Genomic DNA, 23,892 nt, shown 5'->3' on the forward strand with positions numbered 1-23,892 from the left:
TATTAATTATAATATTTAGGATTTAAGAATATTTAACTTTCAGAAATCTAATTAAAGCTTAAAGTAACTTTTAAGAGAAAAGATTTAAAAAGTTAAGTTTAAATAATTAAAAAATATATTCTAATAAAGTAAAATATATTCTAAATATATATTCAATATCTATCTACATATTTGATTTATTATTTATAATATTTCGTATTTAAAAAGATTTAACTATTAGAATCTAATTAAAGCTTAATATAACTTTTATAAGAAATTATTTATAAACTTAAACTTAAAATACTTATAAATTAAAATATTAATAGTTTAATTATATATTATAAGTTTTAAAAATATATTTAAACTTTATATTAAAATATTATATTAATAATTATTATATTGCTTAAATTATATAAATTTTAAAACTTTTATTAAATTTATAAATACTTTAATCTTATATGTTTTAATATATATAAGAGCTAAAATTATAAAATAAATAGCTTTAAATAGCTCTTTTAAATCTTAATTTTATTAATTAAGTGACTAAAAAGTGACTAATTTAGTCGACTAAAACTCAGGCCCTTAGTCTTAGTCTTAGTCAGTGGACTGACTAAAGTCAGTAGAAATTAGTCAGTGACTAATTTAGTCAGACTAATTTAGTCAGTTAACTGACTTTAGTCAGACTTTAGTCACTGACTAAATTTAGTTATTAGTCTTAGTTATTAATCTTAATCTTTTTTTAATAAGCCTGCTTATATAGATAAAAAAAAGTATTAGATCGGTTTCCTAAAATAAATTAAATATTAGTATAAATAATATTAATATAAATTATATTAATATAAATAAAATACTTATATACCAGTTAACTAATCGTAATAGAGATTTTAAATCTCTATATAAGGGATATTCATAGGTATATTCTAATAAAATAGGCATATCGTCGAATTTAATCTATTTATAAATAATAGGATTAAAATCAGGACTATAAGGGGCAACTAGTTCAAGAGTCCTAATTTCTTTAAGGGAAATACCAGCTTAAATCCAGTTCGAGCTAGATATAGCGAAGTCAACAATAGGGGCTTCGTAAACCATTTTATTTATTAAAAGGCTTAAAGCTCTTAAAATAAATAAAGAAGTAAGGTGAAAGGGTAATATATTTAAAAGCTATCAAAGCTTTAAAAATAGGATTAAGAGAAGTAATTTATTATAAAAGCTATTAAAGCTCTTAGAATAAATAAAAGTATTATGAATAAGATATTAAATAAGATATTAAAGGTAATAGAATACTAATGAATTAAAAGTAAAAAGAATATTAGAGGGGGATTAAAAGGTATATATAATAAAAGGAAATTTAAAAAATAGAATATTATTAATACTATAATATATATTTAAATTTAGATTTAAAACTAAGCCGGCTATAGATCAGGTTTAATCTTAAATTTAAAACTAAGCCGGCTATAGATTAAGTTTAATCTTAGATTTAAAACTAAACTAGCTACAGATCAAGTTTAATTTTAGATTTAAAACTAAGCCGGTTACAGATTAAGTTTAATCTTAAATTTAAAACTAAGCCGGCTATAAATTAAGTTTAATCTTAGATTTAAAACTTAACCGGTTTTAAATCTAATTTTATATTATTAATATTAAATCTTTTTTTTAGAAATAACTTTATTATATATATTCATAAATTTCCTTCTTTCTAATACTTTTTTAATTAAATCCCTAAAGCACTATATTCCTTCCTTTATTTATTCTAATAATAAATAAATTCTATCTTATAACTTATTTATAATTACTTCTCGATTTCTCTTTTTTTTTATTTATTTCGATAATAAATAAAAATTATACTTCTTTATTCTTTTTCTTTTATATAAATACCGGTATTTATATAAAATATCTTCTTTCGGTTCCGATAACGATTCCTTTATTCCTAATATTCGATTTATTAATTAAAGTATTAGAGAATCGTTTAATTCAAATAAATATATTATTCCTTAATTTAATAACTTAATTTATAAAACTTATACTAATTATAATAAATATTATTTTAGATAATTAATCTAAATTAAATTTAAATAACCCCTTTTAAGACGACGAAACCGACGAATCGAATATAAACGAGGAAAACGCTGATTCCCACACTAATTCTTCAATTAATTCAACCTCTAAAAGAGAGATTTATAATAATCCGAATTATAAATTAAACGACGAAAACTCTTCTATTTATATAATAAAGAATAGTTTATTTAAACATTCTTTATTAAAAATAGAATTAGGAAAAGATCGAAGGGTACAATATAAATATATAACGTAAATAAATTCCTTATAATTTAATTTTTATTATTTTATTAATTATAATTAATTAATTAAATTATAAATATAATTAAATTACGGAAATAAATTTATATAATTTTAATTCGTCCAATTTACAACAGCATTATAAAATAAAATATCCGAATATTACTTATAATTAACAATTAAAAGCAACGAGAAAGAAAAGTAAATTATTCCTTTTATTTTATATTTTCTTTTAAATTAAATATTAATAAAATTAAATACTAATAAATATAATATAATAGAACAGAATAATCCGGTTAATAATCCCTTCGAATTATTAAGAAAACGGCTTCGTATAAATACCGATATAGGATTAAATAATAAGATTATTTATAATAAAATTCTAAATTTTATTATAGAGAATAATCTCGCTTTTAATATTCTGGATTCTAATTCCTTTTAGGATTTAATCTAATATTTTAAGCTGTAAGTTTAAAATCCTTCTTTATATATAATTATAATTATATATAAGTTAATTTATTTAATTTAGGGATATTATTATAAACCGATATAAAATCCGATTAATCCTTGAATGAGACTTTATTAAATACTTAAATGTATTTAATAAAGATTTAAAGAATATATTAAATAATAATGGTTTTTTTAATATAACTTTCGATATTTGGATTACTCGAAATTAAATTTCTTATATAGGGGTTAATTTATCGTTTATAAATAACGATTTTAAATTAATCTTTAAATTAATCGGTTTTGAACTGATTAATAGCTACTATACTGGATATAATATATTCGAAATATTTTAAAAGATATTAGAGCTGTATGTAATTTCGATCGAAGATATATTTAGGTAAGTATAATCCTAATATATTAATTATAAGCTTAAATAACTAATTTATAAATTAGTATAATAAGGGATAATGTATCGAATAATAATACGTTTATTAATAATTTTTTAGGGTTTTATTATAATATAACCTATAAAAGATTTAATAACGATATTCGATGTGTTACGTATATTATTAATTTAATAGTGTAAGATACCTTGAAGTCTTATATTCTATCTGAAAAAGAGAATTTAAATTTGTTTTATTTAATAAATTACGATTTAGATGAAGATGATGCTAAAGAGCTTAAAGGTAAGTATTATATTATTTAATCTTATTTATATAAATATTAATAAATCTTATAGATTTAATAAATCGAATTCGACGCTTAATTATATTAATTAAATATATATTAGAAGTGAAATTATTATTTTAAGAAGGTATAAAGAAGTATACTGAATTAGGGTAATTATTAATTAATAAAAGGATTATTCCTATTAGTAATTATATTCTTTTATTATATTCTATTCCTTAATTATATAATTAATATTAATAATAATATTTATAGATAATATAACTAGGTGGAATTCTATTTATAAAATGCTTTCCTCTTTTAGGTATTTTAAGCTAGTTTTAAACTATATTTATCGAAATACCGATAATTAGGAATTTAAGGATTTATTCCTTACAGATAGCGATTAAGCTATTTTAACTGAAATCGAACGAATATTCGAAATATTCGTAAAACCCTCTATTAAATTACAAGGGGAAAAATATATTACTCTTCTTACTAGCCTTCTATTTATATATAAAATATATATTAAATTAGAAGGCTTTGAAAGAGAGTTTATTTAAAAGAAGAGAGATAATCTAGATCTGGTATTTATAAATTTCTTTATTCGATTTTATATTTTATATTTTATATATTAATCTTTTAATTATAATAGGTTGAGGAATATTCTAATTTAATTTTCATTATTTTTACTAGTAATAGAAAATTAAATAAATATTTCCCTCGTTAGTTAAATAATACTATTATTAAAGGATTTAAACCTTACGTTTTAAGTATAATTTTAGATCCTAGATTTAAATTAATACATTTTAAACCTAATAATTTAATAAATTTATATAGGGTTATTAAAATTGATATAATCGATTTATTAAAAATCGAATATAATCGATTAAATAATAATAATCGAGATTAAAATAAATTAAACGAGGATTTAAACGTTAAAATTAACGAAGATTATGATTCCGATAACGAATTATTCTAAGGAAATCGAAATCAATATATAATAGCCGAATATTTAATTTATTTAAATGAAGGAGTTATACCGTAACAGGTAAATTAATTTATAATTTATAAATAACCCTTATATATATTTTATTAATTTAAAATTAATTTAACCCGATCCCTTAGAATAGTGGTCTAGTAATAAAATTAAATTTCTTATTTTAAGTATTTTAATTAGAAGGTATTTAAGTATACTAGTTATAACAGCTTTAACTAAACGGTCTTTTTCGACTTCTAGTAATATAATTATTAAAAGCCGATCTCGATTAGATCTAGAAATTATAAAGCACTTAATTCTATTAAAGAGTTAGAGATTAATAGATCTTATAGATTTAATAGAATTTAAAAGTAAGGAGGATTAATATATTATTAGCTTTTACTTTAATTCTTTTATAATATAATAAATTATATTATAATACTTTAATTTATTCCTTAATTATAAATTAAAAAACTAGATTAATACTTATTTTATTAATAAAGTTATTTAATAATTAAGTTTTAAGTTTCTAACTTTTAAGATTAGGAACTTTAAGAATAAAAGTTTTAATAATTATTTATAATTAAATAAATAATTAGAATATTAAGGCGGAAGTTATAGAATATATTAAAGTAATATTTCGTTATAATAATATTTGAAAAAGTATTTAAATAGCTATTTTATTTATAAAGTTATTTAATACTTATGTTTAAAGTTCCTAACTTTTAAGATTAGGAACTTTAAGAATAAAAGTTTTAATAATTATATATATTAAAATAAATAATTAGATTATTGATTAGGTATTAATGGAATATAATAAAGTAACATTTATTAATAAAAGTATTTTAAAACTTAAGTAAATAGCTATTTTATTTATAAAGTTATTTAATAATTAAATTTAAAATTTCTAACTCTTATAATTAAGTCTTTTAAAAGTAAAAGTTTGAAAAATTATTTATAATTAAATAAATAATTTAATTTTTAAAGGGTTATTTATAGATTATATTTAATAATAATCTTTTATAATAATTGTTTAATACCTTAATAAATAACTATTTTATTTAATATATTAAATATTATATTTTAAAAGATATATTTTTAAAAACTTAAAGATTAAAATATAATTAATATTATATAAGTTTAAATTAAGTATATAATAGTTATAAATTAGTATAAATTAATAAAAATTAATATAAATTAATATATAAATAAAGATTATTAAATATATAATAATAATAATAATAATAAATATTAATTTATTATCCGGACTAAAGCCTGAGCTTTATATAGACGTTATCTCCGTGCTAGCTATTATAATATACTGGTACGGCGCCCTTCTAGATTAGTTTAGCGCCTTTTAATTTATTTATTAAAGCTCGGGCTTTTCGGGCCTCTTCTACCTACCTCCACCGCCCTGAAAATGCTATATAAGCCGTGAACCGCTAACCGCGTCCCGTTAAACCTACTATTTAGCTATCTATTTAATTATATTACGGCACGCTTTATAACGTGGGAATAAAAAGGAAAAAGGGGAGGGGGTTAGTAAGTCGTCGGACGCGGTAGGGAGCCTAAATCGGTATTTCTAAATCGGCCGGTAGGTATGGGCAGGAGGTACCGTTAGAGCCGTCGCGTTTAGGGAAGGTCGAGTTAAACGCTGTTCTGGGGTACCCTTTCTGGGTTTGGTAATAGCGATTAGAACCGGCTATGGGGGTACTATTCTAGCGCTTAATACGCTATAAGTTACGCGAGAGCGCTGGAGGTGGCGCGTGATGTGCTGTAGGAGGTTCTTTCTATGGTGTTGTAAGCGAAAATTTACCGGTACGATGCCGATAGGTGGTGGGTGGTGCTGTAGAGGTTTTTACCGATCCGAACCGATATCGCGAAGGGCTCGAAAGCCCCCGAGCCGATCCGATTCGATGGTAATAGCCGCCTTTGACAACTTCCTAGCCGGTGTTGGTACTTGTGTAACTCTTGGTGGCTTTATTCAAGTTTAGAGGGGGCTGCTATTTACCGCGTTTTAGGCCGGAGTGCTTGAGGGCTGTTTTAGCCTTGGGGATGCTCCGGCGGGAGCCCTTTCGGGGGTTCTCTAAGGGCCTCCTGGGGGGTTGTCCTCTACCGCCGTACGCGTGAACTATCCTAGAAGACCCGTTCGGAGTAAGAATATGACGGCGGTTTTAGCTCGTCTGGACTCCTAGATCTCTTTAATACTCTTCGGGAGCTTAGGCCCTTTTTTAGCTAGACCCGGGAGAGGCTTAAACCTCCTCCTTAAGTATGTTATACTTATTATATTATAATAGGACGTGCTAGACCGTTGTAACGAACGGCTATCGGGTGTCCAAAGAAACCTAGTAGGCGTACTGGGGTTTATGTTGGCTTAGACGAGAGAGTACTTGAACGTGCAGAAGACTCCGTCTTCTGATACAATGGGCAATATCCCTTAACTGATCGTAGAACTTTGACTGAGGGTGCAATAGGTCGTTAAGGCAATGTGCCTCACCAATGGGTAAGATTGATGCTTAGATTGATCACTGAAGTAGAGAGTGTCTATATGAAATACATAGGAAACGTTCGTGGTTATATATCCAATCTCTCCTTCACTGATTCTCCTTGGATCACGCTGTCGGTTGGTGATCCTGTCCGCTGGCTCACTTGGATCACCGTGATCCCGTCGCTCCAGACTCGCTGGGAGCGTCGTGATCCGGTCGCTCCTCATCACGTGACTTGGGTGCACTGTCCATTGCGTGCTAGCCTTCCGGTGCTGTCTCCGTTCGTACTACCCCCTGGGTACTGTCTAGCCGTGCCGTCGCTTCGGGCATTGGTCGTCGTGCTGGTGGTTGTTTCGGGACGATGGCTTCTCGGCGGGTCTTGTCATTGTAAGCGCTGTCCCGTGGGGTACGTACCCGGGTTATCGTAGTTCCGTGCCGGATGACGGGTACTGGCCGCAGGGTTGGGTCGGGTCGTAACACTATCCTCCCTCCCCTACTTGCTTTGTCCCCAAAGCAGTTTGGTCATAAGTACTGGGTCGTGCCGCCGTGTCGGAGTGTTGTAAGTTTCTTCCCTTCTTTGTTTTTATTGTGATGTGCGCTCATCATGCCAGATCGTATTGAAAAATCGAAATCCAAGAAGACTCGCGAGCGGTCTTCTCTTCAGGAATATATTGCTCTCAACGGTCGTACTGCCGATATGCCTTGTTCTTACTGCTTTAAGAACAAGAAGAAGAACTGCAAGATCGCGGAGCGTTCTTCTCGTTGTGAGGAGTGCGTCAGTCGTGGGCGTCCTTGTGACGGGGTCTTGGTGGCTTCTTCTCTAGAGAAGGTGCTAGCTCAGCAACGGAAGCTGGACGAAGACGAGGAGGAGGCGAGCGAAAAACTCTTGTCGCTTCATACCGAGCTGGCGAGGCTGCAGTCCCAGCTGGCCGAGGCGGCTGGTCGTTTGTCGCGCATCCGGAAGATTCGACGCAAGGTGAAAGAGCGTGGCGCTGATTTGTTTGAGCGCGGAATGCAGGAGTTGGACACTGAGGACGAAGTTTTGCTTGCTCTGGATGGCCACGAGGGGTGCCTTGTTGGCGACCTTCAGCACATGGGCGTTCCGGCTAACGTGGACTGGTCGGCCCTTGGTCTAGGCGACCTTGGTGACCTTGGTCCGTTGGTCGAGGGCCCTTCTGTTCGAACTCCCGAAGTTCCTCAGCGGCGTTCGCCAGGTGTTTCTTAGGTTCCCAGGTGTTATCTTCTGGTGGGTAGCCTTTCCACTGGACGAGGTACTGGAGGCCTCGTCCCTTCTTTCGTTTGCCGATAATCTTTTCGACTTCATACTCGTGCTGATCTGTTTCGACTTCTAGCTGTGTGTCGGTTTTCGAGTTTTTGGGGGCTGGTTCGAGTAGTGAAATATGAAATATGGGGTGTATCCGCATTGTCTTGGGTAGTGATAGTCGATAGTTGGTTTCTGAAATGACTTCTGCGATTTTGAATGGTCCGATCTTTTTGAAGTCTAGTTTGTCGCTGGGTCGCTTAGTTTTGATGTTGCGTCGTAGGAGGTAAACTTTTTCTCCCTCTCCAAAGGTTGGTCCCTTCAACCTTGTTTTGTTGGCGTATTTCTTCATTCGTTCCTGAAGAAAGGTGAGGTCTTGTTGCAGAGCAGTCTGTAGTTCTTTCAGTTTCTCGACTTGTATGGTCGCGACTGGTGCTAGCTCTCCTTCCAGGGGTTGTCTGGTGATCTCTGGGTCGTACCCGTAGTTCGCTCGAAATGGTGAAATGCGCGTGGTTTCGTTGTCTGCGCTGTTGTACGCAAACTGCGCCATGGGTAGCAACGTTACCCAATTGTCTTGCTCATGGTTGACGTAGCATCGTAGGTACTGTTCCAGGGTCTGGTTCATGCGTTCGGTTTGTCCGTCTGTTTGGGGGTGATAGGCTGTGGATAGTTTGTGCTTCACGCCTAGCTGTGCCATGAGTGACTTCCAGAACTTGGCGGTGAACAGCTTATCTCGATCGGAAATGACCGTTTCCGGTAGCCCGTGCTGGCTGACGATGGTTCTGAGGAATGTGTATGCAAGGTCGCTGGTGTCACTGGACTCCTTGTACGGGAGGAAGTAGGTATACTTCGTGAGTTTGTCCGTGATTACCAGTATACTGTCGTATTCGACCTTAGTCAATGGTTCTGTTGACAGGGGTAGCTTGACGACGAAGTCAAGTGCGATGGTTTTCCACGCCCTGTCTGGTGGTGGTATGGGTTGCAGTTCCCCATATGGTCGGTGTCGTGCGGCCTTGGCTTTGTTGCAAAGGTCGCATTCGCTGATGGCCTTTGTGACCTGGTCTTTCAACTTCTCGCAGTTGAACAGCCGTGTGATCCGTTTCCACGTCTTGAACACTCCCTGGTGTCCGTGCGCGGGGTGTGCGTGGAATTCCTGGATGAATTCCTGCTGGTGTTGTTCGGGGATGAGGATCTTGCCTTGATAGTATACTAGCCCGTTTCTCGATACTCCGTACGGTGGTCGTAGGGTGGCTGTGTCCATCTGCTCGTGGCATCCCCTGAAGCGCGCAACCCACTTGTCGTCATGCTGGACGTGGTTGGTTGTATGTAGGTGTCGTGATGGTACGAGGTTGCCATCGTTATCCTGCATGAGGATAGTCCGGGTCTCTGGCGGGACTTCCTCTTGATGGTCTGGTCGTCGGCTTAGGGCATCGGCCCTTCCGTTCTCGCTACCCTTGCGGTAAGTGATGACGAAGTTGAATTCTGATAGAAATTCGGACCATCGTACTTGTCGTTTGTTCAGCTCCTTTGTGGTGGTGAACGTGGTGAGGTTTTTATGGTCGGTGTAGACCTTCACAGGGTCTTTCGTTCCGCTGAGGTAGTGTCTCCATTCTTCGAAGGCTTTGATAATGGCCATTAGCTCTTTATCGTGTATCTGGTAGTTGAGCTCTGGTCCATTCAATTTCTTCGAGAAGAATGCGACGGGGTGCAATTTCCCGTTGTCGTCTCGCTGGCTCAGCTGGCCTCCGATCGCATAGTCCGATGCGTCGGTTTCGACTTCGAAGGGTTTCGCGGGGTCTGCCACGCGAAGCACTGGTTCGTTGACGATCCGTTCTTTTATGGCTTGGAAGGCTTCTGCTTCCTTATCGGTCCATCGGAATGGTTCGTCCTTCTTCGTCAGGTTCGTCAAGGGTGTCGCTAACCTGCCAAATCCGGGGACAAATATCCGGTAATAGTTGGCTAGTCCTAAGAAGGATCTGACTTCGGTAGCGCTTGTGGGCGTGGGCCACTCCTTGACTGCTGTGATTTTCGAAGGTTCCATTCGGATCTCACCGGGGGACACGACGTATCCCACGAATGTGACCGTTGTCTTGTGGAACTCGCTCTTCTCTGGGTTGACCAGTAGATCTGCGTCTCGTAGCTTCTGGAGTACTAGCTTTACGTGTTCTCGGTGTTGTTCCTCATTCTCGGAGTAGATTAGGATGTCGTCGAGGTAGACCACGACAAACTTGTCGAGGTATTCTCGTAGGACGTGGTTGATCATCGCTTGAAAGCTAGCCGGGGCGTTCGTCAGGCCGAACGGCATTGCTTGGTACTCGAAATGGCCATACTTGGTTCGGAACGCGGTTTTCCATTCTTCTCCTTCCTTTATGCGGATCAGGTTGTACGCATTGGGTAGATCAAGTGCTGTAAAGATCTTGGCGCGCAGCAGCTTGTCTCGTAGATCGCTGATCAAAGGCAGGGGGTACCGGTTCTTGATGGTGATTTCGTTGAGCTTGCGGTAGTCGATGCACATGCGCCACTTAGGTTTCCCGTCTTTGCTCTTTTTTGGTACGAAGAGGATGGGGAAGCCTGCTGGCGATGTCGAGGGTCGTATGACTCCTTTCTCGAGGTTCTCCGTGATGTACTCCTTCAGGACTGCTTCGTGCTCCTGGTTGAGTTTGTATATGGGCATGAATGGGGGTTCCTTCCCATCCTTGAGGGGTATCTCATGATCCCACCGTGTGTGAGGCGGTAAGCCTGTCTTCAGTTTCCCACTAAAGAGGTCTTCGAATTGCCGGTACTCTTCTGGTACTGTTGTTGTAACATCCGGCTTTGGCTCCTTGGCGATGACATATGCTCTAAGGACCTTAGGTTTGCTGGGGGATCGCTTTCTGGATCGCTGCCCTTCGACTAAACCTCTTCCTGGCGTATCCCACTGAAGTTGGCCTGTCCTCCAGTTGACTCTGGGATTGCTCACCCGCAACCAGGGTATCCCCAAAATCACGTCGTATCCTGCGACGTCCGTGATGTCACACGTGATTCGTTCATGACGTCCTCCGATGTTGACCGAAAGGTTCGCGACTTCCCTTCGGATTTCTCCATCTTCGTACGTCATGAGTCCTCCATCGACGGTCCTGAGTCGGTATGGGGCGTCCTTTTCTTGCCAGTTCAACTGCAGGCTGTTGACGATTCGTGGTGAAATGTAGTTTCCTTGCGCTCCGCTATCGAGTAGCGCTCTGATGGTGACTCCTTTGATGTCTACCAACAGTACGATGTGCTCGTGGATGTCTTGTCCATCCGCTGTGGCACACAGGGACCTGTCTTGTCCCGTCGGGTGTTGTCCCACTACAGCCGGCGGTACTCGTTTCCCGATTGTTGCCTTCTGCGACCGGGGTTTCCTTGCATCCCTTGTTGTCGGCGCAGAGTCGCTCGCTGGGCTAAGGTGAGCGTGGGCGTCGATGAGTACGCTGGTGGTGGTGTAGGTTCTGGTCCGGTGATTCTCGCTGGTCCTTGTGTCTGGGACTCGGGTTCACGGATGAACCTTAATTCGTTTCTTCTCCAATGTAGGAGGGTGACTTCTCCGTTGTCGTTGATCCGGCTTCCCACATGACGGTCGGTTGTGACGGTTCGTCCCTCGGTGGTGAGGAAGTTGCGGTTTCGGAGGTCCTCGGTCTCATCGGGCCGCTGGTCGTACGTCTCGTAGACGTTGAAAGGCGCAGTAGTCATCCTCGGGGTGTATTGTGGTTCGCGAGGGCCATTGGTCTGCAGCCTTCTCAGGGCTCTGGGCTTTTCCCATGCATGGACGAGGCATCGGTCCTCCCTGCAAAGGGTCCAATCTTGGCCCTGCAGGTGGCACCGTCGTGGCCACTGAGGATCTTCTTGTACCAACAGGTACGCGCGTCGTCCATCGGGTATAGTTGTCTTGATCTTTCCAATCAGATGATCTGGGTGTGGTTGTGGGATCGGCCTTCTGCCAATCCTTCGCGGGAACCAATCGTTCTCGAGTTTTTCCGCGAGTTGCTCCGTGCATGCGTCATGGATGCACGAGATCCATGAGAGGGTGAAATGGGCTTCGTCGGTAGGGGCGATTCGGCGATCATCGCCTACCGCGTAGTTGCCCTTGATTCCTTGTCCAAACCCGTACATGATAAGGGTTTGTCGTAGCTTCTAGAGTCAGGGGACGGGGTGCCAGGAATGGCAAGCCATCCGTCCTCTTCCAGGTCTCGGGGCTTTGCGATTTCTTCGACGAGGTCGTTCATGGGCATGCCAACGAGTTGCTCGTGGCCCATGGGTTCTCCTACCTCGGATTCTTCGCTGGTTGAGTCGTAACCCGTGAGTTCAGTGGTGAGTTCCTGTCGGGTCATGGCGAGTTCTCGCGTCGCCTTGCCCTTGCTCTTCGGGGGCTTGGGAAACCATCCGGTTCCCTCTTTATCCGCCAGGTGGGTGTTGCAACCGTCATCGTAGCAGGCTGTCCAGGATAGGCTGCCGTGTGGCACGTCGGGCGTGTTGTTGGCGCTCCTTCCGTTAATAGCTGCTGGGGCTGGTTCTCCACTGGTGGCGTTGACGTGTCGTCCTTCGGGGACTTGTCGGAATGCCTTCTTCGGGCTGCGGCAGTCGCGGGCGAAGTGCCCGTCCTTTCCACAGTTGTAGCAGGTGACCTTCTTTCGGCCATCCTTGCCATCCCGTTGGGTGGCGTCGAGGTCCATGGGTCCGCTGTGGGATCCATAGGACGTCTTTTTCCATGTCCTCTGGACAGGTCGTCCGTGGTTGGCTCGAGGTTTGTTGTCTGCTCGCGGGGCGCGGTTGCCCTGCTTCTCGAGTCGTCGTTCGTACAGGCGGTTGTCAATCTTGACTACCTTTTCCACGTACTTGTCGAAGTCGTCGGGGCGGTCTTCCCGGCTGACTTCGTCTTTGACGTCTTCTCGCAGTCCTGCGTAGAAGAGTGTCATCAAGGCATCGTCATCGCTCCACTCCGTTCGAGAGGATACTTGCTTGAACTTGGCTGCATATGCAGAGGCCGATCCCTTCTGCTTGAGTTGCATGAGTTGTCGTTCAGCGGTCCGGGCCTCGTCGGGGTTCCCGAACGTAGCCTTCAGCTTGTCTTCGAAACTGGTGTAGTGACGGAAGATGGTGCGCGTGTAGTCTTCTTGTTCATCTTCAAGGGGGTTGTCGAGGAAGTTTCGCATGATGGGCTCAAACCATGCGAGGGCGTCTCCCTTGAGGTAACCGGCGGCGCACAGAATTCTGTCTGGCTCGGACTCGAATTCTTCGGCGTAGTGTCGTAGGTACGCTTTCATCTGGGTTAGGAATCCGTGGACGGTTCCTTCCTTCCCGTCGTAGGTCTGGGGAGGTGCCAGCCTATGCCCAGGGCGTCGAACGCTGCGAGGGGGCATAGCCGTGACCTGGTCCGTAAGTTGTTCATTGTCGGCGGCGAGTTCGTTGATCCGTTCCTGAAGTTGTCGGATCATGGCGAGGACGTCGGGTCCTCCCGTAGGGTTGCTCGGGTTGCCCTGTCGAGGGGTTCCGCCGTTGGTTGGGACCTGGGATGCCATGATGTTCCTGTGGGATATTGCTCAGGGGTCCAGGTAGTGACTCGCAAGAACAAGAGTGATCAAAATGTAACGAACGGCTATCGGGTGTCCAAAGAAACCTAGTAGGCGTACTGGGGTTTATGTTGGCTTAGACGAGAGAGTACTTGAACGTGCAGAAGACTCCGTCTTCTGATACAATGGGCAATATCCCTTAACTGATCGTAGAACTTTGACTGAGGGTGCAATAGGTCGTTAAGGCAATGTGCCTCACCAATGGGTAAGATTGATGCTTAGATTGATCACTGAAGTAGAGAGTGTCTATATGAAATACATAGGAAACGTTCGTGGTTATATATCCAATCTCTCCTTCACTGATTCTCCTTGGATCACGCTGTCGGTTGGTGATCCTGTCCGCTGGCTCACTTGGATCACCGTGATCCCGTCGCTCCAGACTCGCTGGGAGCGTCGTGATCCGGTCGCTCCTCATCACGTGACTTGGGTGCACTGTCCATTGCGTGCTAGCCTTCCGGTGCTGTCTCCGTTCGTACTACCCCCTGGGTACTGTCTAGCCGTGCCGTCGCTTCGGGCATTGGTCGTCGTGCTGGTGGTTGTTTCGGGACGATGGCTTCTCGGCGGGTCTTGTCATTGTAAGCGCTGTCCCGTGGGGTACGTACCCGGGTTATCGTAGTTCCGTGCCGGATGACGGGTACTGGCCGCAGGGTTGGGTCGGGTCGTAACATGTACCCTTTATAACCGTAGTTTTATATACTAAAAGTACTATAATTATAGCGGTCTTTAATGTTAAGTCCGTTATAATTATAGCAGTCTTTAATGTTGGAGGTGTTAAAGTAACGCTTATAAGATTAAGTATTAAAGTAACCTTTATAGAATTAAGTATTATAATAATATATTTTATAACTAAAGCTATAATAGTATACTTTATAATATATATTATAATAGTATACCCTATAGCAGGTACTATAACGGGTTTAATTATTAAATCCCTTATAAGTTTAATAAGTTTAATTATAAAGTTTATTATAAAATTAGAGTTTTATAATATAAAGATTATTATAATATAAAGGGTTAAAGGCTTAGCTATTAGTTTTATTAATTAATTTATTACTTTATTATATAAAACTTTAACATAAATTAGGATTTAATAAATATTAATATTAATCCCCTATTATTTAAAGGCTATTAATTATTTAATAATTTATTAAAATATTTATTAATTAAATTAATATAATAATTAGACCGAGGATATTATAATAATTTAATTATTAATAAAGATATTAACCTTAATAAACTTCTTAATTATTTATATTAAAATAATGTTTAATAATATATAAATACTTTTTAATTTAATTAAATATATTATCGATTATATTTCTTTATTTATATATATAAGCTTTTACCGGATAAATTATAAAATAAATTAATATAGTTAATATATTATTATTCCTATAACGTAGTTTAGTATTAAGCGAGATATATTATTAAACGAGATACTATTTCTACTAACCTTCTTTATTAAACTTCGACACGTTTTATTTCTATAATTATAATACTTAATCCTTTATTAAAAAGTAAGCTTAAATTAGTAATTTAAGCGACGCGAAATCTTTTAAAGTTTATTAATTAACGAGCTATTACGAAAGTATATAATATCTTATTATTTATATTTAATTACTAACTCTACGGTTAAACTTTATAATATAAAATCCGATATTTATAGTAGAAATTAATATTAGTTAAAGAGGAGGTATTGCGTAAGTATATAATTGATTTAAATACTTAAGGAATACCTCTTAAAATCGTTAGTATAGAAGATATAGCTAATTTTTTATAAGAGCGCGTAATAGCGAGTATATTAAGAAGTTTTAAGTTAGGCGCTTTATTAACCGTAATTTAGATTTAAAGATTAAAATAAATCGGAAATATAATTATTAAAGGGCTTTTTATAAAGATTTGAAGGTTATTTCCAATTAGTTTAAGTTAGTTATAAATACGAAAGTTAAATATAATATTATAGATAAAGATATATTAAATTTCGATAAAACCGGCTTTATAATAAGTATTATTAGCTTAATATTCGTTATAATATGTACCGATTAATTTAGAAAAATAAAGATAATTTAATTTAATAATTAGGAATAGTCCATAGTAATAGAATATATTAATTTATAAAGTTAATATATTCCGTTATTTTTAATTGTTTAAAGTTAATATTATTTTATAAATTAATCGTACGAAACCGACTTATTAAGCGATTAAGTAATTAAATCAATTTTTAATAGTTAGACCGATAATAAGATAGGCCTGGATTAGATTAAATATTTCGATAAATATATTAAAGTATAAATAAAAGGTTATTATCGCCTTTTAATTTTAGATAGTTATAAGAGTTATATTTTAGCTAAATTTAAAATATATTATAAAGATAACGGTATTATTATATTTAATATACCTCTTTATTTATTTTATTTATTCTAATTATTAGATATTATACTTTATTCGTTATTAAAGCGTATATATTTAAAGGAAATCGAGTTATTTATAAAAGTTTTAATAAATTATATTATAAAGTTTAAGTTCTTTATTATTTTTAAAGCCGTGTATTTCGTTATTTTTATAGAAAATAATATTAAATTTAGATTTAATATATTTAGTTTAATACTTTATAATTTAGATAAGGTAATTAGTAAATTAGATATATATCTTTAGACGCTTATACCTAGCTTATTATGCCCGGGGACAGTTAGTAGTTACAACCTTTAAATACTTTTTAATCTTTAATAAACGATAAAGTATTTTATTTTTATTAAAAGTAGGATTTCGGGTTATTAAAGAAGCTTTTTAATATTAATTTTAGATATTATAAACTAGATAGTAAAGGGTATAAACTAAATAGTTTATAAAATAATTATTATATATAAATAAGTCCGTACCCTTTAAGATATTAATCTAACCCTTTTAAAGTGCTAGAGGGCTAAAAAAGCGCGAGTTTAGCTTAAAGGAGCCTTTATTATTAAAGAATTTTAATATTTATAAAATAAGAAAGTAAAAAGGAAGCGTCTAGCGCTCGATAAAAGTAAAAATAAGGGTTCGTCGAAATAGCGCGCGACGGGCGGTAAATACTATAATATTTACGGCGAGATAGGGTATAATATATAAACTTATAAAAAGGATATAGAATTAAGTAATAAATCGGATAGCGAGTAATTTTAATTAATTTAAGGCGTTATAATTAAATTAACTTATATAAAAGTGTTAAGAAGTGGAAATAGTGTCTCGTTTAATAATATATCTCGTTTAATAATAAACTACGTTATTATATATTTTATAATATAATATTAAAAAATCTAAAGATATAATAATAATATTACTATTCTAAAATTTAAAAGTTTTAAAATATAATACTATTACTATTTAAAAGCTTTAAATTAATAAAATTAAATATAATAATTATAATTTAAAGGCTTAAACTTTTATCCTTTAACTCTTGATATAAAGAGTTAAACTATTTAATATAATAGTTTTTATTATTAAAAGATTTAATTAATCTCGATTCTTTTTATTAATTATAGCATTAATATTATAACTATAGCTATTATTTATAATACCGGCTTAACCGGTATTAACTTATTATATATATATAAGATATATAATAATCTTTTAAAAAAATAATTTATTAATACCCTCTAGGAATTAAATACTATTTTTATTAATATTAAGGATATATATAATAGATTAGAATATATTATAATAAATAATTTTAGTATAGAGGGTTTAGAATAGCTTATTAAGGACTTTAATAATAGGGGCTAAATACGTTAAAACCTTCTTTATTTTAAATAGGCTTGGAAATTAGTCTGACTAATTTAGTTAATTAAGTGACTAAAGTCACTTTAGTCTTTAGTCACTAACTAATTAGTCGACTAATTAGTCAGTTTTTAGTCACTTGTTTAAAAAAGATTATATTTAAATACCTCTATTTATATATTAATTTATATTAATTTATATAATGTTATATTATATTTTATTAAATATATATAATTAACTTAATCTTTAAGTGTTAAAAGCTAACTTATTTTAAATATAATATATAATGATATTTTAAATATAACAGGTATTTAATAAGTTTTTAAAGTATTATTAAAAAAATATTACTTGAATATATTTTTTAAATAGCCCTTTAATATTTAAATTATTTATTTAATTATAATTTATTTTTAAACTTCTAATATTTAAAGTTCTTAATTATAAAAGTTAGAAACTTAAATTTAATTATTTAATAACTTTATAAATATAATATATATTTACTTAATTCTAAAAGTATTATTAATCAGATTACTACTTTTATTATAATTTATTAAGATATTTTGAATATCTAAATTATTTGGTTTATTTTAAATATATTTTAAAACATTTACTATTGAAGTTCCTAATCTTAAAAATTAAAGGCTTTAATCTAATATATTAAATAAACTTATAAATAAAATAGCTATTTATTTAATTTTCGAACTATTTTTATAAAGAAGTATTAAGTAGAATATACTTTAAATATATAATAAATTATTATATTACTACTTAATTTATTATCTAGAATATTTAATATTCAAGAATATTTAACCTTTAGAAATCTAATTAGAGCTTAAAGTAACTTTTAAGAGAAAAGATTTAAAAAGTTAAAATTAAAAAGGTTTTAATTATATATATTAATAACTTAAATAGACATTATTATAATATAGAACATACTTTAAATATATATTAAATAACTATATTACTACTTAATCTACTATTTAAAATATTTAACTTTTAAAAATTTAATTAAAACTTAAAGTAACTTTTAAGAGAAAAGATTTAAAAAGCTAAATTTAAAAAGGTTAAAATTATATATATTAATAACTTAATTAAATATTATAATAGAATATAATATATTCTAAGTATATATTAATTGTTTATATTATTACTCAATTTATTACTTGAAATATTTAAGATATATAAATACTTAACTTTTAGAAATCTAATTAGAGCTTAACGTAGCTTTAAAGAGAAAAGATTTATAAAGTTAAATTTAGATATATATAATAAATATATATTAATAATTGAAATACATATTCTAATAAACTAAAATATATTCTAAATATATATTAAGAACTATATAATTATTTAAATTATTAGTTATAATATTTAGGATTTAAGAAAATTTAACTTTTAGAAATCTAATTAAATCTTAGAGTAACTTTTAAAAGAAAGTATTTATAAAGTTAAACTAATAATACTTTTAAATATATATATAATAGGTAAATAAAATATATTTATACTTTATATTAGTATATTATATTAATAATTCATATATAATTTAAATTATATTAATTTTAAAAACTTTTATTAATTTTATAAATACTTTATACTTATATATATTAATGTTTATAAGAGCTAAAATTATAAAACAAATAGCTTTAAATAGCTCTTTTAAATACTAATTTTATTTATGAAGTAACTAAAAAGTGACTAATTTAGTCGACTAAAAGTCAGGCCCTTAGTCTTAGTCTTAGTCAGTGAACTGACTAAAGTCAGTAGAAATTAGTCAGTAACTAATTTAGTCAGACTTTAGTTAGTGACTAAATTTAGTTATTAGTCTTAGTCATTAGTCTTAGTCTTTTTTTAACAAGCTTGATTTTTAAAGACTTTTTATATATAAAGTCTCTTTAGGTAATATTTTTAAAAAGTATTATTATTTAAGAAAAGGGTAATTTAAGTTTTATTATTAATTTAATAATCTATAACTTTATAATAGTTAATAAATTTATAAAATATTAATATATAGATAAGATATATTATAATTCGGATTATTAATTAATATGTATAATTATTTAGTTATATATTATTAAAGCTATAGATATATTACTAATAAAACTTTAGAAGAATACTCTAATAGATATATTTAGAGTTAAATTAATAGCTTACTTCTTAAGGTTTTAAAGTAAGTTATTTAATTAAGATATAATTAATATATTTTAAAAAGTAATCTCTATTCTTTAAAATATTATAAAGATATTATATCTATTACGAACTTTATTATCTATTATATTCTAAACTTTATAAAGGTTTATAAAAAGAAGTATTAGGAGATAAACTAGTTATAAAAAGTTTAATAATATATTAAGATACTAGGGGCTTAAGAAATATATTATAAAATATATAATTAAAAAGTTATAATAATTAATAAACGAAATTAAATAAAATTAATATATAAAGCTTAAAGGGTTTATAAAGGTTATTTAAGATAATTAAAATATATATTTAAGGGGTTATATAATAAAATATTATATCTATAATTAATAATAAGATTATATTTAATAGAAAAGTAGCTATATTTAATAAAGCCTTTTTTCCCGGTATTATTAAATATATTAAAAACCTTTAACCCTTTATTAATCTTTAATATTAAAATTAATTACTTACCATTTATTAAGGAAAAAGTAGAGTAAGTTATCTTTTATCTTAAGTTATATAAAACCTTTAAATTATTAAAGACCCTTAACTTTATTTCCTATATTTTAATCAACCTTCTCCTTCCTCTTTTATATCCTTTATTTAATTATTATCTTTTTTTAAAGTATTTACCCAAGCTTGTTAAAAAAAGACTAAGACTAATAATTAAGATTAATTACTAAATTTAGTTAGTAACTAAAGTCTGACTAAAGTTAGTTAATTAACTAAATTAGTCTGACTAAATTAGTCACTACCTGATTTTAACTAACTTTAATTAGTCCACTAACTAAGACTAAGAATAAGGGCCTGAGTTTTAGTCCACTAAATTAATTACTTTTTAGTTACTTAATTAATAATATAGGTATTTAAAAGAGCTATTTAAAGCTATTTATTTTATAATTTTAGCTCTTATATACATTAAAATATATAAGTTTAGAGGTTTTAACTATTAAAATTAGGAACTTTAATAATAAAAGTTTTAATAATTATTTATAATTAAATAAATATTTAAATTATTAAAGAGGTATTTGTAAAATATATTCAAGTACTATTTCTTTATAATAATACTTTAAAAACTAAGTAAATAGCTATTTTACTTATAAAGCTTTTTAATAATTAAGTTTAAAGTTTCTAACTTTTAAAATTAAAAATTTTAAGAATAAAAGTATTAATATATGATAATAATTAAATAAATAATTAGATTATTAGGGAGGTATTAATAGAATAAAGTAGGATAATTTATCTTTATAAATATATATTAAGAATTAAGTAAATAGCAATTTTATTTATTAAGTTATTTAATAATTAAGATTAAAGTCTCGAACTTTTAAGATTAAGAACTTTAAGAATTATAAATTTAAAAATAAGTTATAAATAAATAAATAAATTAACTTTTAAAGAGTTATTTATAAATCATATTAAAGTATTAATCCCTTAAAATAAAAGGTAAATAATTAAGTAAATAAGTATTTTATTTAATGTATTATATATAATATTCTTTAAAACTTAAAGATTAAAATATAATTAATATTATATAAGCTTAAATTAATTATATAATATTTATAAATTAGTATAAAATATTATATGAATAAAGGTTATTAAATATAATCTTTTTAAAATAAATAATAAAAACTGACTAATTAGTCGACTAAATTAGTTAATAATTAAGACTAAAGTAACTAAAGTTACTTAAGTAATTAAATTAATCTAACTAAATTAGTTACTAACTAATTTTAACTGACTTTAGTTAGTCTATTAACTAATTTAGTTAGACTAAAAAGTAACTAAAATTAAATTAGTTAGACTAATTTCTAAGCCTATATTTACCTTTTTAAAGACTTTATTATAATAATTTTAAAAATATTAAAAAAGGAAGATTATAATATAATTAAAGTTTATAAACCGATTACCTTACTTAAAATAATTAATAAAGCTTTAGAATTTATTATTATCGAATATATTAATTATTATATAGAGCAATTTAATTTTCTTTTCTAAAATTATATAAGAGCTTATAAAATAAAATTTATAAAATATATAATTTATATCTTTTTAAAACGAATTTATTAAATATATAATATTATAAATATAGGGGAATATTTAATAGCTATATTATTAATATTAAATACCTTTAAAGCTTTTAATAATATAGATTATATTAAACTAATTAAATATATTATATAAAGAAATCTTTTAATACCTATAATTCTTTAAATTACTAAATAGCTAAAGGACTATGATATATAATTAAAGCTTTAAAAAAGAAAGTTAAATTAAATTACTAAAAATTATAATATCCTTTAAAGCTCTTTACTCTCTTTATTACTTTAATTCTTTTATAACGTAAACTTCTTTAATAAAATTTTAAAAGGAGGTTCTATTATAATAATAAACTCCAGGGTAGCCTTTAGAATTAATACCTTTAATTAATAAAGGAATAGTACTAGCTACTTTATAGCTAGGGTATAAAGTAATAATTATAAAGTATTTATTATAGCTTAAGTTAACGATATAAGTATCTTAATTATTAAACCTTTTATAGCAGTAAATTATAACGTATTAGAAACGATATATAATAGAATAATAATATATATAAATAATAAAGTATAAATTAATATATTTCTATATTAAAACGGTTTAAACTTTAATAAAAATAAATGTAATTAATAAAAATATAAGCTTTAAAATAATATTAAAAACCTTATTAATTAAATATATTTAACTTCTTAATATAACTCTAATTAAGCTTTAAGAAAAGCTCTAATACTTTAGTATTTAATTTAATTTAAGTCTCCTTTAATATAGGCTTAAAAATTAGTTTAACTAATTTAATCTTAATCACTTTTTAATCTAACTAAATTAATTAATAGACTAACTAAAGTTAGTTAAAATTAATTAGTAACTAATTTAGTTAAACTAAATTAGTTAGTTAACTAACTAAAGTTACTTTAGTCTTTAATTACTAATTAATTTAATTAACTAATTAGTTAGTTTTTAGTTATTTATTTTAAAAATAATATATATTATTAAAAAATAATAACAAAAGTTAGATCTCATTTTTTAAAAATAATTTAATTAAATAAGCTCGTACTAACCTATAATTTCGGTTATTAGATTATTAAAGCGACTGCTACGCTCCGAGCCTATTTAAAGCTTAGTATATTACCGGCGCGGCTCTTAATAATTAGAAAAGCTATTTCTAAAGTACTTTAACGCCATTACTATAGCACCGAATATGCCCCAATAATAACCAGACTTAAGCAACATCCCAGACAGCATATCAATATACGCTTACAAACTTAAAGGAGCCGCTACTACCCTCTAAAAGGTAATTCGGGCCCATAATAAAGGCAATAACATTACCAGCGTACCTAACCCACATATTTTACTTTTTTATAAATCTATCGAAGTATTCTTAAAAAAGTTTTTACGCGAGATAGGGGTCTAAACATAAGAAACCTACCTAAATAAAATCGCTATAATATAATAATAATAAGCGAAACAAATCGCCTACATTACAAAAACCTTATAAACGGCAACCATAAGCATTAATAACACTATAACAGCCGCTACTAACCCTCTATAAAGTATCAAAAATAGCGTCTACAACTAAACTACTATAATAATTAGACCTTTAACACTACCCCCAGCTACCAAGACTATCAGGACTTAAACCTTAACCATAGGAGAAATCTACCGAGAATACCTTACTCCTACCAACAAAAGGGAAATTATTATCAAATTATACAATTTAACTTAAAGTAATAATAAAGATAATAAAGCTATAAAATCCTAACTACAAAGTAGCATAGCTAACTATCCTAAAACCTTTATTAACTACATTAATAAAGCTATCTATTAAAGAGCTATAAACTTAAAGGTTTTAATAAATACTCCGATAACTAATAACATCTTAATAACCTTTAAACCGTATAATAATATAAAAGTTAACAACGCTATCTTCCTTAAATTTAAAGATATTTAAATATATACTACCTTTATTACTTAAGCTAAAGCCTTAATTAAATATACCGATTAATAAGTAAAATTTATTAAATTTAAAGTTAAAATAATAATACCTACTTATAATATCATCATCCACAACCTTCCTATAAATACTTTCTTTTAAAACTAAATCCTAAAAAAAGTATAATAATTTAAAGTATTAAATATTAACTTAATTTAGGATAATATAATTATTTATATAAGTTAACTTACTAAAGAAAGGGTTATAAAACTTATTAACTCTTTTATAAT

General features: G+C 30.9%; 2 protein-coding genes across 2 annotated transcripts; one reads left to right on the forward strand and one right to left on the reverse strand.

Moving 5' to 3' along the window:
- Positions 1-7,462: 7,462 nt before the first annotated feature.
- Positions 7,463-7,854, forward strand: PG998_010516 (uncharacterized protein; the record flags this gene model as incomplete). The annotated part of the gene is made up of 2 exons (XM_066877332.1): positions 7,463-7,629; positions 7,683-7,854. The coding sequence occupies 2 exons, from the start codon at positions 7,463-7,465 to the stop codon at positions 7,852-7,854; spliced, it is 339 nt and encodes a 112-aa protein (XP_066726386.1).
- Positions 7,855-11,774: 3,920 nt separating this feature from the next.
- On the reverse strand, positions 11,775-12,465 carry PG998_010517 (uncharacterized protein; the record flags this gene model as incomplete). The annotated part of the gene is made up of 3 exons (XM_066877333.1): positions 11,775-11,921; positions 11,987-12,204; positions 12,246-12,465. 3 exons carry the CDS (start codon positions 12,463-12,465, stop codon positions 11,775-11,777), a joined length of 585 nt encoding a protein of 194 aa, XP_066726387.1.
- Between the last annotated feature and the right edge of the window lie 11,427 nt (positions 12,466-23,892).

Source organism: Apiospora kogelbergensis (assembly GCF_038363985.1).
Source record: "Apiospora kogelbergensis strain CBS 113332 chromosome Unknown utg000007l_segment0_segment0, whole genome shotgun sequence".
Classification (NCBI taxonomy): domain Eukaryota; kingdom Fungi; phylum Ascomycota; class Sordariomycetes; order Amphisphaeriales; family Apiosporaceae; genus Apiospora; species Apiospora kogelbergensis.